The sequence below is a fragment of the Carcharhinus amblyrhynchos genome, chromosome 2 (genome assembly GCF_965287045.1).
Source record: "Carcharhinus amblyrhynchos chromosome 2, sCarAmb.v2.hapA, whole genome shotgun sequence".
Lineage (NCBI taxonomy): Eukaryota > Metazoa > Chordata > Chondrichthyes > Carcharhiniformes > Carcharhinidae > Carcharhinus > Carcharhinus amblyrhynchos.
The window spans coordinates 70117519-70135170 of NC_137325.1; the positions used below are offsets into that span (position 1 = coordinate 70117519).

Here is a 17652-nt window from a genome sequence, read left to right on the forward strand (position 1 = left end):
GGAAAACTGGTGACCTAGGTTAACCTTACAGAAGTATTCAAAATAGAAAAGTGGCAGAGTCATAAATTTCTCACAAAAGTATAGTCTAAAATTTAGAAGAATTTAACTATGCAGAAATAGAATGACTGTGATAGGAGATAGTGGAGACTAAGTTTGTCAGCAATTTCAGGAAAGGTCTGGACAAAATATAACAAGAGGATATGACCAATAACATTAAGCACTGCAAGGTAACCGGACTGCAATTTTTTTTTGCCCTGTACATTACAATGTAATGCTATTCCGTATCACCTTGAGTGGGATTCCACATAAAAAACAGGCAAATCTCCACAAATTAATACCAAAGGTATTAAACATTTCTTACACAGGTAAATCTACTATATAATGTGATATTGAGACATGAAAATCAATTCATTTTCACACCTGCACTGTTAGCTGACCTTTGCCAGGAAAATAATGGTGATGCATCTGAAGAACTGACTGAATTCACATTTTATTTTGGTGGTAGTGGAGGAAAGTGAAGAAATGTCAAAAAGCTAGCTGGAATTACTGCTCTTATTTATTATCCAGTGACCCATGATGGATATGTGGATGCAAGATAATTGATAAGCTCATTCCTGACATGAAGAAATATTTAAACCTAGGTCTGATGCAGCTTTTAGATATCCTGCCCAATCATTTAAAAGGTCACTTCTACAGCTAATTATTAAAGCAAAATTAAAAGGAGGATTAACAATATTTAACAGAAAGCAAAAATGTTCATTGTTGCTCATTACTTTGATTCAAGTCCAATCAAGCAAAAATATAGAAATAAATTTTAGTTAAACAAGCTAAGAAAATAAAAGAGAACATCCACCCACATAAGTGAAACTTTAATGGTTGAGGTCCACAATTTACCCATGGTCTCTTAAATTTTACAAATCTCATAAATACAGTAGTAATATTCTCCACATTAGCATTTTTCCCACAAGACATGTTAAATCACTGTGTTTCTCCAGTGTTGTATTATGAACAATCAATGCTTTAGCCTATATACACAAACATACCAAGATACCAAGCTATCAAATATATTGTAATTCTGAATACAATGAGCAAAATTTCACACAAATGCACAATAATAATTATTTTATATAATTAAGTAAAATGAGTTTCTCAATCATTTGGAGAGAAAAACAAACGTGTTGCAACACATCTTGCGTGATTTATTTCCAAATTAGCTACATTTCTAACAAAGCAATTTTACTATACGCACTCAAAGCAAAACATTACTATTTTTTTAAAAAATCAAATGCCCATGATGGTAAATGTTAATAGATTAAAGTATTACCGCCAAACCTCAGGGGAAAAAAAAAATCACAGCATATTAAAATCTATTAGTAATCATCAGGGCAGTGCGGTGCTACAACAGAACTTCACATTATAAATCACACTGGCAGGTGTAAAGATAGGTTACAAGCACTTCCAAATAAGCTAGGGAAATAAATCAGCCATTTCGGGCCACATATCAAGGAAATGAGCTCTTCTCACACACACACACACACACACACACACACACACACACACAAAATCCTGCAAGTGCTTTTGAACTCAAAAGATCTTTAAGCAGCTAGAAACATTTCTTCAGGCTAGTATTGCTCACAGTGGATCAAGAGATCCATGTGTAAAAACGCTTTAAAATTCTTGATTTTTGCACTTGACAGAAAGCAAATCTGGAGATGTCTTCTGAAAAACCCACCAAGTATAACATGAAAATGATACAATAATGAATTGCTCTACCAAGCTGTTACAGAAAAAGAAAAAATTATTTATTTACATTCTAGTTTGTTCAGCATTAACTGTGATTATCTCCCAATCAAATAAAATATCCTTGAACTTAGCTAACAAGTACTTACGGACTTATGAAAAAATTAAAAACTAGAATTATGTCATTAGACACTGCAATACATTAGGGGCAGGGGTATCTAATAATGTTGTGAGCCAACTGCCTCATTTCCTTGGGGGTTAAATTTTCAATGTCATCAGTATGGTGCTTTTCTAAGAATGCACAAGCAGGTAGTTTTGAAAAGACAAATGTCACAGAAACCTCTTGTGCTGACCAAATGCTTGTGACAAGGATTAGGCTATAGCCAACAGTAATCAGCAGTAAATTTCTTACAACTTTGAATGCCACTAGAGATCAACCAAGTTCAGTTCTCAGTTTCAGAACAACAGAAAGTAATAACGGAAAGAAAACCCTTATCCCAGGTGAAAGACATATGTTGCAAGCAGGTGGCGTTTTAGATATAGAAAGTCTCAACAACAACAAAAAAGAACACAGGAGGTTTCAGTAGTGCAGTGTTCCAGTGATGTGACATTTCTGAGGGCTTCTCTTACAGGAAAGCACTTGGATTTGCTCGTGGATCTTTCTGATTCCTGTATCTGTGTGTTAACCACACTCCGAGGATCTGAAACAAACAACATTTGCAAGTTATAAAAGAAGCTAATGTGCTCAAACAATTTGTTACTGTGCAATTACATGCATATATACAATAACATTGAAGGTAATTTTAACTTCTACCCCTCGTGAAAAAAGGGATGAAGTGACTAGATTGCAGTGGAAAAGAACATTCAAGTGAGATATAAAATGGGTTTTCAGCACCACTCATTTTTCATCCAGCAATAAAAATTATCATCCCCCTTGTGCTCAGACCACTTTTACTCAGGAAAGAGCAACACTTACTAAATTTGTGTACAAGTTGCACCCATGAATGTGCAAATTGTAAAATATACACTGAGTGCTTTCTCGTAACGTCCATATGGCTTCCAAGTAGCATGATAGAACCACAATTCTAATAGAAGCAAGATTGAGCAAAGAAGATCTCGTGTATATTGGCTCCCCAGAACTGCAGTAGGTCCAAAATTATTAGGTTTTGAATCACTTTTCACAATGCATCTACGCTCAGCATTTTACTTACATCCCCTCCCCCAAATACAATCTCCCAAGCTAGATAAGAAATACAACAACTGTTCCCCTGTTCAAAAAGAAAACACAATGAAGGTCCAAGTCAGAGCAAATGTCACATTTGTTAAAATTAAACACCTCTTGAGGTCAATGGAATAAGCAGCAAAACCAGAAATGTTGGTAACTACCTATTTCAACAACTGAGCTCATCAAATATTTTCAAAAAAGGGGGCCATAAGTAACTTTAAAATCATTGAGGAAAGATTTCATGATTCTTCTCATGCATACTAAACAGTTAATATTAACTTTTGGACATCCTCCTGAATGCATAAACTATATAAAACTGAACTCTGTAATATTGGAATTACAAGCTTTGTGATTAACAATTCTAAAATTAATCGAAATTATTTCAATTTTTCTAAACTTGTACGTTAACATCACTGCCCTTGTTAACAGAACTAAGTTTTCTTTAATGTTATTGCAAGTTTTACTGACCTCGGTGAAACTGAAAAAAAGACCTACGCCACCAACAAATCTCAGTACTTCTCCAGCATAGGTTTTTAGGATCGGTCCACATGCTTTACACTCATTAGCAGCAACACAGTGCTGGAACAAGAAAAAAAGTGTCAGAGTAAGAGTGGTATCCATCAACTTCCAGTATGCACTGGTTGCCTGTAGCAAAAATTTCCAAAAAGTATCTTTACATTTGACAAAAGCAACAAATTCAAAGTGCCTAAAATTTCAAATGCACTGACATTTATTTGAATATAAAACCTTACATAAATAGATATTTACACCAATGATCACCAGTAGTTTGTCAGTTCAGCTAAATTCATGGATTTTGTCTATAGATTACTGAGAGTTCATCATTGGAAACGATCAACGAAGTTCATTAAATAACTCAGAAAGACCCACCAACAGAATCTCTTAAATAAATATAAAAAATGAATTGTGATAAATAAAGTTAGATTTGGAGCTAGATTTTTGACACTGGCAGACTGGAGACAGGCAGGAATTAATCTGGCTAGCAGTGATATTTTTGTCAGTTCCCTGGTTCCATTCCACCTCTCTTTCATTGGTTACTCTCCATGTAGAGAGAAACAGGCCAATACCAACCTAATTGAGGCTAATTAAAGGATTGGCAACTGAAATCCAGTTGACCTTCAGGCTCCCACAGGCAGCGAGGTAACATTCCTGCCCAAATGCTGGTACAGCCTCATGCCCCTCCATAGAGGGGTATCTTTTGCCCCATACTTCTTGCCACCCACAACCACCTCCCCACCCAAAGTGGAAGCCTGACTGTAAAAACTATTTTATAATGTAAGATATAAAAACATTAAGATATAAAAACATGTTGAAGTGCCCTCTTACTTATTTACTTTTTATCACAGCCTGTGGCCTCTTTCAAGCTGGAAAGCCTCCAATTTGCTCTCCCACCTCCAGCTTGGAGAGCCCACCTATTGTCCTTAACTGGCAAATCTAGATCCAAGACAATTAACAGGGTGGCTCTATGAAAGTCTCAATGACTAACCATCTCTGCCCCACAAGCAAGTTCAGGGTCTGAAAATAGCCCTGATATCTGTTTGTTATCCTGAGCTCTTGGTCTGCCTTGTATTGCCCTAACATTTAATTTTTTTTAAAAACTGACAATATATCAAGGTGCACTGAGTAGTGATCGACCTAAGGGTAGATCCTCTGCTCATTTCCCACACCTTCAAGCCTTGCACTTTCCTCTTCAGTTGCTTGTACGAACCTCACACTTACAATTTCCATTTGGTGAGCATCATTCTCTTTTCCAACTTGGTCTACAAACTGCTAATCCTCCTTCAATCACTTCCTTCAGCAAATGCTTATGCCTGAAAATATGGCCAATCCAATTGTGTTGCCTTTTCCTGGTAATCTCTCTGATGTGGTGAATACACGCTTTTGTAACAGATTGAACATTTGAGGGATTTTTTTAATTGGCTTTTATGAATGCATTTATTCAGTAAGAAGGATGTTAGAATGACAATTCAATTACATGGCTAGAAGTTTATTTTTTTAAATGCTCTTTTCAGAGACATCCTGAGCTTCATTCATAGCAGATACTGTGCGAGTAACTGCAAGATACATAGGGGACATGAAAACAAAATTTGGAAGCTGGGCTTAAAACAAATGAAATTGACACAAAATATCTACATATCTACAGAAATGCACAAATTGCCATCTTCGCTTGTCAGAGGTTTTTAACAATCAATATTAATAGGAAGGAAATATCTAGAGAGTTACTGAGACAAAATCTAGAGAGGACTGAGGGAGCTAAATTGTATATCCCCACAATGCGGGATTACCCCACACCCACTGCAATTTAATACTGTGCAAATGATCATGACTGCTGTGTGGAACCAGCACTACAAGTGCTGTTCATAGAATGCACACATCAGCAACAGACCCCAAAACCAATTTGTGCAAGTGTTCCTTAAAGCCAGCCCACATATTTTAAAGGAAGATGCACTGTGGCTGCTGGAGGTGTCAACATCACTTGGAATTGCAACAAAGAACAATGGCCACAGAATAACATATGTACCACGGTATCCCAATGCTGACTGGGGATCTTGGTGGAGCGAGCGGAAATGAGGCAAGACATTTTGTATCCAGCAGGACCAGAAACCTGCTAAACACACAATGAGCAGGCTTTGGGATCCATAAAGCTGTGTACGTAACTCCTCTGCCAGGAGTTCAGCCCCAAGAATATGGATACAGAATCAAAAGAAGTTCAATGACCTCATTCATGTGAATGACATCAGGAAATGCATTTTCAAATACCATATCCTGTCAGTTACACCAGTAGCCTCAGACAATTCTTAAACCTACATGGAGATCATCAAAATATGAGCTGTAAATGCGTGTTTGGGCAGAAATGCAGAACATTGTTTCCGGACCAGTGACTTATTTTTCTGCATGCGGTTGAAGCATCTGCTTTCTACAACGCAAAAAAAGCTTATAAGGAGCATTATTAAAAGTGGCAGCTTGCCACTGGACAAAACTATTATTTGCGCCCACTGCAAACTGACCCAAAAAACGTTGGAGGGTTGTTGTAATGGACCTTGTTGTGAGGGATCCGCTTGGGAAGAGTGATCATTGTATGGTGGGGTTTTTGATGCAGATGGAGGATGAGAAAGTAGGGTCCCGGACCTGTGTCCTTTGTTTGAACAGAGGGGAGTATGATAGGATGAGAAAGAAATTGGCGAATGTAGATTGGGGGTGCAGATTGGGAGGTAGGTCTGCTGAGGAACAGTGGAGGATCTTTAAGGAGATCTTTCTTGGCGCTCAGCAGAAATTTATTCCGATGGTAAAGAAGGATCATAGGAGAAGAGATAATCAGCCATGGATAACAAAGGAGATAAAGGAGAGTATTAAATTAAAAGCTGAGGCGTTTAGAGTGGCTAAAAGTAGTGGGCGAGAAGAGGATTGGGAGAGGTTTAAATATCAACAAAGAATGACGAAGAAGTTGATAAAGAAAGGAAGGATAGATTATGAATCTAGGCTAGCGCTAAATATAAAAAAGCATAGTAAAAGTTTTTATAAATATATAAAAAGGAGGAGGCTGGCTAGGATGAATGTTGGGCCCTTAGAGGATGAGAGGGGGGATTTAGTGGTGGGGGATGAGGAAATGGCTGAGGCCTTGAATAAGCTTTTTGCTTCAGTCTTCATGGAGGAGGACGCGAATAGTTTGCCAGGTGTTAACGATGGAAAGATGGTAGGAGTGGAGGGCCTGAATGAGATCATTGTTACTAGAGAGGTAGTGCTCAACAGACTAGTGGGACTGATGGTGGACAAGTCCCCAGGACCGGATGGAATGCATCCCAGGGTTCTGAAGGAAATGGCGGAGGTGATAGTGGATGCCTTAGTGATTATTTTCCAAACCTCGCTGGATTCTGGGGAAGTGCCGGAAGATTGGAAAACGGCTAATGTTACGCCGCTGTTTAAAAAGGGTAGCAGGCAAAAGGCAGGGAATTATAGGCCGGTTAGTTTAACGTCTGTTGTACGAAAAATGCTTGAATCTGTCATCAAAGAGGAAATAGCGAGGCATCTTGAGAAGAATTGTTTGATAGAGCAGACGCAGCACGGGTTCGTTAAGGGGAAGTCGTGTCTGACGAATTTACTGGAATTCTATGAGGATGTGTCTAGTGCGGTGGATGGAGGGGAACCGGCGGATATGGTGTTTCTCGATTTTCAGAAGGCGTTTGATAAGGTGCCGCACAAAAGGTTAGGGGGCATGGAGTTGGGGGTAAGGTGTTAGCGTGGATAGGGGATTGGCTGTCAAATAGGAGGCAGAGAGTGGGTGTCAATGGGTGCTATTCGGATTGGCAGTTGGTGACTAGTGGAGTGCTGCAGGGATCGGTGCTGGGGCCTCAGCTATTTACCATTTATATAGATTATCTGGAGGAGGGAGCCGAGTGTAAAGTGTTGAAATTTGCTGATGACACAAAGATAAGTGGAACAGCAAATTGTGCGGAGGGTGTTGAAAGTTTGCAGAGGGATCTAGATAGGCTGAGCGAGTGGGAGAGAACCTGGCAGATGGAATACAATGTTGGCAAGTGTGAGGTTATTCACTTTGGTAGGAATAATAGTAGGAAGGACTACTACTTACAGGGCGAAAAACTGCAGCATGCTACGGTGCAGAGGGACCTCGGGGTCCTTGTGCATGAGTCGCAAAAAACCCAGCCTACAGGTACAGCAGGTGGTCAGGAAGGCAAATGGGACGCTGGCCTTCATAGCGAGGGGGATTGAATATAAGAGTAGGGAGGTCTTGCTGCAACTGTATAGGGCATGGGTGAGGCCGCAGCTGGAGTACTGTGTGCAGTTTTGGTCGCCACACTTGCGCAAGGATATTTTGGCCTTGGAGGGAGTGCAGAGGAGGTTTACTAGGCTGATACCGGAGTTGAGGGGGTTGAGCTATGAAGAGAGACTGAATAGACTGGGCTTGTACTCGTTAGAGTTTAGAAGGATGAGATGAGGGGGGATCTTATTGAGACGTATAAGATGATGAAAGTGATGGATAGGGTAGAGGTGGAGAGGTTCTTCCTGCTCAGAAAGGACAGCAGGACTAGAGGGCACAGCCTCAAGATAAGCGGGGGGGGGGGGGGGGGGGGGGGGTGCAATTTAGAACAGAGTTGAGGAGGAACTTCTTCACTCAAAGGGTGGTGAACCTCTGGAATTCTCTGCCCGTTGAAGTGGTGGAGGCTACCTCGCTAAATATATTTAGGACGCGGGTAGATAGGTTTTTGGCAGACAAGGGGATTAAGGGTTATGGGGAGAAAGCGGGAAAGTGGAACTGAGCCACTTCAGATCAGCCATGATCTTATTGAATGGCGGGGCAGGCTTGAGTGGCTAGATGGCCTACTCCTGCTCCTATTTCATATGTTCTTATGTTCTGGCTTTATTGCTCTGAGGTTTAGAGACCCGAGTCATGCCATTTCCATCACACTGATACATAGCTGGAACAGCTTTGTACTAGTCCAAATTTTGCACAGTTTTGTGCAACCTAGAAACAACCAGAAATAAATTATTGAATTTAAGATTTTTCTCCAAACGACAGCTACTAAGTTTGGCATCGAAGCTCTAATTTACATTTTGTGCACTTACAGCTTTGCAGGTTTCATTTAGATTCACATCATTAAAGCCACAACAGTCTAAGTATCCTTCCACATCCCCTCTAGTATCCACAGATTTGTTCCATCCCACTTCCAGAAAATGGTTCTGAAAGAAAACAACAGTATTATCTTACATTTTGATATAACAATTGCTAAAAAGAGTTTATATTTACATATTTAATGTCTCAGGGTATCCCAAACGAACTTCAGAAATTATGAGAAAACAAGTTGTCGGAATCTCAATTTGATTGAGGTGCTATAACGTCAGTTCGTTCCTACCTTTACTTTACATCCAGGTCACAAATGAAGGCTAGGAATAAGACAGTACGATCAAGTGCAAAGTTAAAGTCTGGAGTTCAGTGGCAGGATAAAATTGGTTGTAGGAAGGTGGAGTCAGCTTGAGGTGTTGATGAACCAGGTTTGCAGTCACTTGTGGGGAAAAAGTTAGTGCATGAACTGCTGGAGATAATCAATTGAAAGTCCACCCTGAGCTAAGGGTCAAGCAGAGGTGCATGCTGGCCTCAGCTGTTAGCAGTGAGCATAGGCAGATCTGTATTGTCAGAAGATGAGTGAGTGCATCGGGAATGAAACTCAAGGAAGAAGTAAAATTCAGGACCCAGTGCAGGGTGGAAGATAAATCCATGGAATCTGCCTGAATGAGGTGGCTGGTCTGAGAAACAGCAGCAGGAAAAAGAACAGTTATTTCAGCTGCTACTGATCTTATCCAGCAAAGGGTGAAGACACAGTTAGCCCAGAAGCCAGTGTAGAAGCAGATTTCCACCTCAAAATGGAATTCTGGCCAGAACCAACACATCAGGTGAAGTAAAGTCACAAACCCTGCAGTGCATTGAACTACAGCCCTGAAAAGATGAGGTCTGGAACGGTGTTGATAGCAGGCGATGGATGGACCAGAACTAGCAAATAACAAGCAGCAGACATTGACTTGATGTTACATCACCATGACAATTTGAAAGATAAGCAAAGAAATCAACAGGAAGGATAGGGATGGCCAGCAGAAGACAGAGACCATGGCCCAGATATGGGGCCATAGCTTCATTCTGGAGGAGGATACAGGGCCAGATGAAAGGCATAAGAACAATAAATTAAAAATGTGTATTTTGGCCGAGGGGTGGGAAATGAAGAATTATTTACCTTACAAAACTGAAGTCTACTTCAATGGAAAATTGCTTACAAAAAGAAAACAATTGATTTATACATGATTACTTTGCGTCACTGCTATTAGTAGGAGGTATACATCTGCACCATGGCAGGTATCTGATGACTTAAGAATTTCCATTATAAATATTTTCCATATAACGTTACAATATATGCTTAAAGCACTATTCAAAACATATCAGCAGAAGTGTTTGTACGCAGAACATGCAATGAGAAACAAGACATTGCTAGACTTTGTTCTTGGAAATTAAGCGAGCTAAGTGGATCAAGTGTCAATAGGGCAACATTTAAGGACAGTGATCATCGTATGTTATAAGTATTACAACAGAAAATGCTGGATAAACTCAGCATGTCTGGTAGCATCTGTGGAGAACTCTGTAGAAAGGTCATGTGGACTTGAAATGTTGGCTCTGTTTCTCTCTCCACAGATGCTGCCAGACCTGCTGAGTTTATCCACCATTTTCTGCTTTTATTTCAGATTTCCAGCATCAGCAGCATTCTGCCTTTAATTGAGGGTGGCTATGGCAAAAAAAAAGACAGGAAGAACAATTAACAAATGGAAAGACAACTTCAATACAGGTCAGAATGGATTTGGCCCAGATAAATTGGAACCAAAGACTGGCAGGCAAGATTGTATCCAAACAGGCAGAGAAGACTGTATCCAAACATTGACTACTTTCAAAGACAAGATAATTCAGGTACAGTCAAGTTATGTTCCCATGAAGGGAAAAGGCACATCAAACAAGTGCCAAGTTGCCTGGATAATAAGAGAAATGGCAAGATAAAAAATAAGTGTGCTTATGACAGTTGTCAGGTGGATGATAACACCTGCTTCTTGGGAATGAAGTGAGCCAAGCAGATCAAATGTCAATAGAGCAACATATAGTGACAGTGATCATTGTATTACAATAAAAACAGAAAATGCTGGATAAAGTCAGCAGGTCTGGCAGCATCTGTGGAGAACTCTGTAGAAGGTCATGTGGACCTGAAACCTTAACTCTGTTACTCTCTCCACAGATAATGCAACCGAGAAAACAGGCAGAAAAGAAATTAAAAGTGTGTATGGGGAGAGATTGGTAGCTAATGTAAAAGGAATTCAAAAATCTTCTGTAACACATATACGTAGTAAAAGGTGGAGTGGGGCCAATTAGGAAATGTATGTATGGAGACAGAGGCAAGGTTGAGCTATTAATTAATATTCTACATCTATCTTTACCGAGGAAGAAACTACCATGGCAATCCTGATGAAAAAAGATGGTTCGGACTCTTGAAATGTTTAAAATGATAAAGGGGGAATTTTGGATAAGCTGTCTGCATTTAGAATTTCTAAGGCACCAGGAATGGATGAGATCCATTCAGGGCATCAAAGGAAGCAAGTATGGAAAGTGGAGGGATGGGCCATAATTCTCCAATCTTCCTTAGACTCAGGGGTAGTGCAGAGGACTGGGGGATTACAAATGTTCAAAGCCTTCTTCAAAAAAGGATATAAAGTTTGGTGGTAGGGAACTTTCTAGAAATGATCATTTGGTTTGAAATTAACGGTCACATGAACAAAGACAGGTTAATTAAGGAAAGGCAGCATGGACTTGAGGACACATCACATTTAACTGATTTAGAATATTTTGTTGAGGTAATGGAGAGATCAATGAGGGTGATGCTGTTGATGTGGCATACATGAACTTCCAAAAGTTATTCAATAAAATGCCGCACAACAGGCTACGAGCAAAGTTGTAGCTCATGGAATAAAGTGGCCAGCATCAACATGAACATGAAATTGGCTGAGTGACAGAAAATAAAGTAGTAGTTAACAGTTGTTATACAGATTGGAGCAAGGTTTATCATGGGAATCCTTACTCTTCTTGATATATTAGTGACTTAGGATCTTGGCAGACAAGGCACAATTTTAAAATCTCCAGTTGATACAAACTTAGAAATAGTGAACTGTGAGGAGCAGAGTGAAAATCTTCAAATAGGCATAGGCAAGTTGGTGGAATTAACGCACGTGACAGATGAAATTTAATGCAGAGAAGTGGAAGTGATTCATTTTAGTAGGTAGAAGACAGGAAGAATATAAAATAAAAGTTTAAAGGGAGTGCAAGAGGAGAGGAACCTCGGTGTTATGTATGCAAATCAGTGAAATTCGCAAGCGCAGTTAATAAAGCATGTGGGATCCTAGGCATCATCAGTAGGGGCATAAAGTACAAAATCAAGGAAGTTACATTAAACTTGTATAAAACACTGGTTCTGCCTCAACTGGAGTATTGCATCCAGTTTTGGGCGCTGCATTTTAGGATGGATGTAAAAGCATTAGGTGCAAAAAAAGTTATGAAAGTGGTTCCAGGAATGCGGAACTTCAGTTATATACATGGATTGGATAAATTGGGAGTACTCTGCTTAGATAACGGAAGGTTGAGAGATTTCATTGAAATATTCAAAATCATGAGGAACAGGGACAGAGTAAATAGAGAGAAACTGTTCCCATTGCTAGAAATTGTGCGGAGGGTGTGGAGAGTCTGCAGAAGGATCTAGATAGGCTGGGCGAATGGGCCAGGAAATGGCAAATGGAATTTAATGTTGGCAAGTGTGAGGTGGTCCACTTTGGTAGGAAGAATGGTAGGAAGGACTATTACTTACGGGGCGAAAAACTGCAGCAGGCGACGGTGCAGAGGGACCTCGGGGTCCTTGTGCATGAGTCGCAAAAACCCAGCTTGCAGGTGCAGCAGGTGGTCAGGAAGGCGAATGGGATGCTGGCCTTCATAGCGAGGGGGATTGAATATAAAAGTAGGGAGGTCTTGCTGCAGCTGTATAGGGCATTGGTGAGGCCGCAGCTGGAGTACTGTGTGTAGTTTTGGGCGCCGCACCTGCGCAAGGATATTTTGGCCCTGGAGGGAGTGCAGAGGAGGTTTACTAGGCTGATACCGGAGTTGAGGGGATTGAGCTATGAGGAGAGGCTGAATAAACTAGGCTTGTACTCGTTAGAGTTTAGAAGAATGAGGGGAGATCTCATTGAGACGTATAAGATGATGAATGGGATGGATAGGATAGAGGTGGAGAGACTCTTCCCGCTCAAAAAAGACAGTAGGACTAGGGGGCACAGCCTCAAGATAAAGGGGAGGCGGTTTAGAACGGAGTTGAGGAGGAACTTCTTCACTCAAAGGGTGGTGAATCTCTGGAATTCTCTGCCCGTTGAAGTGGTGGAGGCTGCCTCGCTAAATATTTTTAAGAAGCGGGTTGATGGGTTCTTGATAAGAGAGGGGATTAAGGGTTATGGGGAGAGGGCGGGAAAGTGGAACTGAGCCACAACAGATCAGCCATGATCTTATTGAATGGCGGGGCAGGCTCGAAGGGCTAGATGGCCTACTCCTGCTCCTATTTCTTATGTTCTTATGTTCTTAAAGACCAGGAACAAAGTGCACAGATTTAAGGCAATGGGCAAAAGAAGCAACATAAGGAAAATGTTTTCATGCAGTGAATAGTTAAGATCTGGAATGCACTGTCTGAAAGTTTGAAGGCATTCAAGAGTGAATTGGATTATCTGAAAAGGAAGAATGTGCAGTGCTATGGTAAGAAAACAGGGGAATGGTAGTAGGTCAATTGTTCCTTTAGAAAGCCAACTCAGACAATTCAGGCCAAATGGCCTCTTTTGTGCTGTAACCATTCTATGACTCTTATACATTCACGTGCAAAGGCTGACACTTGTAGGACCATGAGGCATTCAGAAACAATGTCAATGAGGATACCCACATGGACTATGCAGGTAATGGCCCACATTACTCTGTCCTGTACTATACAAACAAACCTTTCTCCATCATCTAATGGAACTACTATTTTTTGCCACAATCCATTAAAAGGAAAAGAGTTAATGTTGCATTGAACAAGATGACGGATATTACTACCGGAGAAAGGAACATTTCCCTTTTCTAATACACAATGTTTGCACTAATATTCTCAAATTAAATACAGCCATAGAGACATTGGCCTAACTTGTCCATGCCGTCCTTTTTAAGATCATTAAGCTAGCCCTAGTTGCCTGCCTTTAGCCCATATTCCTCTATATCCAACTACCCATGTAACTGTCTAAATGCTTTCTAAAACACAAGATTGTATGCGCCTCTACTATTAACTCTGGCAGCTTGTTCCAAGCACTTACCACTCAAAAAATTGCCCCCTGGACTCTTTTGTACCTCTCCTACCTCACTTTAAGCCTATACCCTGTAGTTTTAGACTTCCCTACCTCTGGGCGGGGGGGGGGCGGAATTTGACTAGCTAGCTGATTTATGACCCTCATTATGATATAGACCTCTATAAGATCACTCCTAAGCCTTCCACATTCCAGGGAAAAAAGTCCCAGGCTATCCAGCCTCTCCTTATAGCTCAAACCAAATCCCAGTAGCATCCCAGTAAATCTTTTCTTCACTTTTTCTAGTTTAATAGTATTCTTATAGGGAGACTAGAACTGTACTCAGTATTCCTATCTCAATGTGCTTCAAAAATCAGCATTCTAAACAAAAGTGTGCTAAATAAAAATCACTTCTTGTAACTAAGGTAGGTTATGCTCCAGACTTGCAATTTTTACATTAAAAACCTATTGGATTAGCCCAAGAATCATCTAACTCCTACTCTTGCTACTTACCTCCTGCTTTCTTGCTTCTCTCTCTGTCTCCTTGTTCCCTCCTTCAATTCCATGTCTCCCTTCCACACACCCAATCCTCTGGCTTCCTCAGGTTTCCGAGAACTCCACACTCACCTGATGAAGGAGTAGCGCTCTGAAAGCTAGTGGCGCTTACTACCAAATAAACCTGTTGGACTTTAACCTGGTGTTGTGAGACTTCTTACTGTGTTTATTCCAGTCCAACACCGTCATCTCCACATCATTCCTCAGGCTTACCATGACTCTCTCCCAGTTACCATTTTCCTCTCCTGTTCCCCTCGGTTTTCCCTATCCCTCTTTCACTGTCCTAATCCTCTCTCACCCCCTCTCTCATGTTTCCATTTCCTGACCCTCTTAGTTCCCTCCCTCATGCCCTTTCCTTCTCCTGACCTCCTCACTCCCCCCACTCACTCATCCCTTGACCCCCTCATTCTCTCTGCTTGTCTTTTCCTGCTCCTGAACCCTTAACTCATTCACCCTCACCCTTCTGCTCTCCCAACCCTCTTCTTTACCCCTTCTCCAACCCCCTCAACTATATCCTTCTTGTCCCACTTCCTTCGTTGATCTTGGCACTCCCTCTCTCTTGCCCTTTTCCTTTCCTGACCCGCCCCTTCCCTCAATTAGGAGAACAGGTAACATAATGGCATTACCACTGAACTAGTAATGCAGAGGGTCAGCTGCACTCTGAGGGCTCAGGTTCAAGTCCCACAACACCAGCTGGTAAAATTTAAATTCCAAAAGATTAAATTAAGTCAGTCTCAGTAACGCTACCACAAAATCGTTTTTGATTGCTGTAAAAACACACTTAGTTCACTTATGCCATCCTTACCTGGTTTAGCCTACATACAACTCAAGATCCACTGTAATATGGCTGACTCTGTACTCCCTTCGGAGATGGCCAAGCGAGCCTCTTACTTCAAGGGCATTTAAGGATGGAAAATAAATGCTAGTCATGCCCACATTCCATGATAGAAAATATAAGATAAAGTAACTCCATTAAAGTGAAAAACAAGATCAAGTCTGGCAGTGCTACTTGGATAAGTTCATTCAATTATAAACCGTGCATAATGTGCTAACCGAATGCAATTTTAACCAGGGGTTCTTTATGTGGCATAGACAACAATTAAGTTCCCTCTATTTGGGCACACGGCCATTTCAAACACCAACCAGCCTTTTAGTCTCTGATGCAGACTATCAATTTAGCACACAATAGTAAGAATTTTATGTCATAACCCCTTGTCTACCCAGAAATGAGTAGAGACTGTTCTCATGTCATCCAGGAAAAAAGACAACAATCAAAATCAGACTTGAATCCAATTTGAAAAGGGTGAAAGGACAGCAAATATAAAAGAGACCATCTACTTATGCCATTAATGACAAATCCTGTTTTTGGACCAGTCTCACTGATTTACTAATTCAAATTCTGTAAAACATTTACTCCGTGAAACATTGGATTAATTTGCTTCATCAGCCAAGATTATAGCAGATCTTCAACCTTTTTTCTTTAGAATCTCTTGAGACTAAGAAATTACATACAATTAACAGAACTACGTAAACCACATGTGCATTGCTCTTCGTTTCTCATTTCTCCCTTATCACCCACCCAATGAAACAAGAAAATAACGTTCCAATCAATAACACATTAAAGATAAATAAAAATTAATCCCTGGAAACTATGACAGATCCATAGGTTTCTTTTTATTTTCCAAACAACGTGCTTTAAGAACTTGACATAAGGACCAAATGAAGTTCCTGAGCGCGTATAGCAGGGCCCCAGGTAGCACAATCTTCCCACGAGCAGCCTCCTATTTGGCGTCAACATGGAGTGGCCCTTGGAGGAGAAGATACAAATAACAGAGGGGCGGTAAGCTGCTAGACCACTAGGAGCCAAGTCCTGGCTAGCACAGAAATCGTAAATTTCTCAATGGGTCTGTAATTAATATTCAGAACTGAGAAGGCCAGTTTTCATGCTACAACACTCTTGTTGTCAAATCAAGTACCTAAAACAGTTCCACGGCCAAACAGAATATAAAAAAGTTAGTTCAAATCAATGCAAGAGAAATTGAGAACCAGATCTTAATTTGCAAGATAATGAAGAATCTAACTTTCTCACCTGTTGATTCTCATTAAGTGCTAGACTTGCGCAGGAGATCGAGAACTGGACTACAAATACCAAGAACAAAATGATCATATACTAGTAATGAGTAGTCAAGGAAGAAAATATGAAAATTTAACATTTTTTGCTGCCCAAAATCTTATGGCATTTTATAATATACAACTACCATATCATAATATACCTGATTGTAACAAAAATCAACAAATCTGTCATTGTGTTTCAAGCTTTTTTGGTTATTTACCTGTAGGTTTGAAACAAACCTTTTACTCAGATTGGTTAGGATCTGAAATGCCCTTCCAGGTTCAAATGTGCTTTCCAAAAGGGAATTGGCTAAGCACCAGGAGATAAAACAAAACTTGCAGAGTTATTGATATAGCACAACAGAATAGGTCTAGCTTAGATTTGTCCAGTGGCTAGCGGGGCAGATTGTGACCTCTGATGTTCTACATGGTCCCCAGAGCCATTGATCAAAATGCCAGTATGCGAAGTTGAAGATTCTGCAAAGGGCTGTTCCTCCAATCACAAGCTGCTTCTTTACCGCACTTCAAACATCAACAAGACTGCAGTAGACTGGAGAGGGAACATATTTAATCAATCCTTGAACTTTATCCTGACCACAGCTGTCATCTGCAGGTAATCAATGCAATGTTAAATTATGGAAGCAATACTTTTTTTTATTCCAATTCAATCCAATCAAGTCCAATTCAGAGTCTCAACAAGTTGAGACATTTCTGATCCAAGCTGACAAGACAGGGCTCTCACCTCCTGTCTTGGGCTTGATCTACATGATCCAAGCTGATTGGAGTAGGCATAGCTCCTCCTCCTCCTCCAAGGCTTGATCTCATTTGCATCTGAGTCAAAAGGCCGAGATGCTGCTTTTAAAAATTGCTTCCAATGAAGCTAAAATGTAACTTAATGACTTCAACTAAGTACAGCATGTCGATACTACACTTGATCTTAGCCAAAAAGCGATGCAAGCAATATTTTATTCTAAAATAATCTCAAATGAACCACTGCAAACCGACGTATCTAAAAATTACAAACAGTGCGCAAAAAGTCATTTTTACAGTCCTATACAATCTTATTCATACCATATTACACTCATTACATTTCAAATCTTAAAACTATATACATG

The 17652-nt window shown here is 40.4% G+C and overlaps 1 protein-coding gene across 1 annotated transcript in view; it reads right to left on the reverse strand.

Moving 5' to 3' along the window:
- Positions 1 to 836: 836 nt before the first annotated feature.
- Positions 837 to 17652, reverse strand: part of tspan13a (tetraspanin 13a) — a 59330-nt gene continuing 42514 nt past the window's right edge. Inside the window, exons 3-6 of the mRNA XM_080207295.1 lie at positions 16515 to 16595; positions 8567 to 8680; positions 3434 to 3544; positions 837 to 2441 (exon numbers count right to left, since the gene is read on the reverse strand). Of these exons, the coding sequence (XP_080063421.1) occupies positions 2367 to 2441; positions 3434 to 3544; positions 8567 to 8680; positions 16515 to 16595 (381 nt within the window). The 3' untranslated portion in view covers positions 837 to 2366. The remainder of the gene's footprint in view (positions 2442 to 3433; positions 3545 to 8566; positions 8681 to 16514; positions 16596 to 17652) is intronic.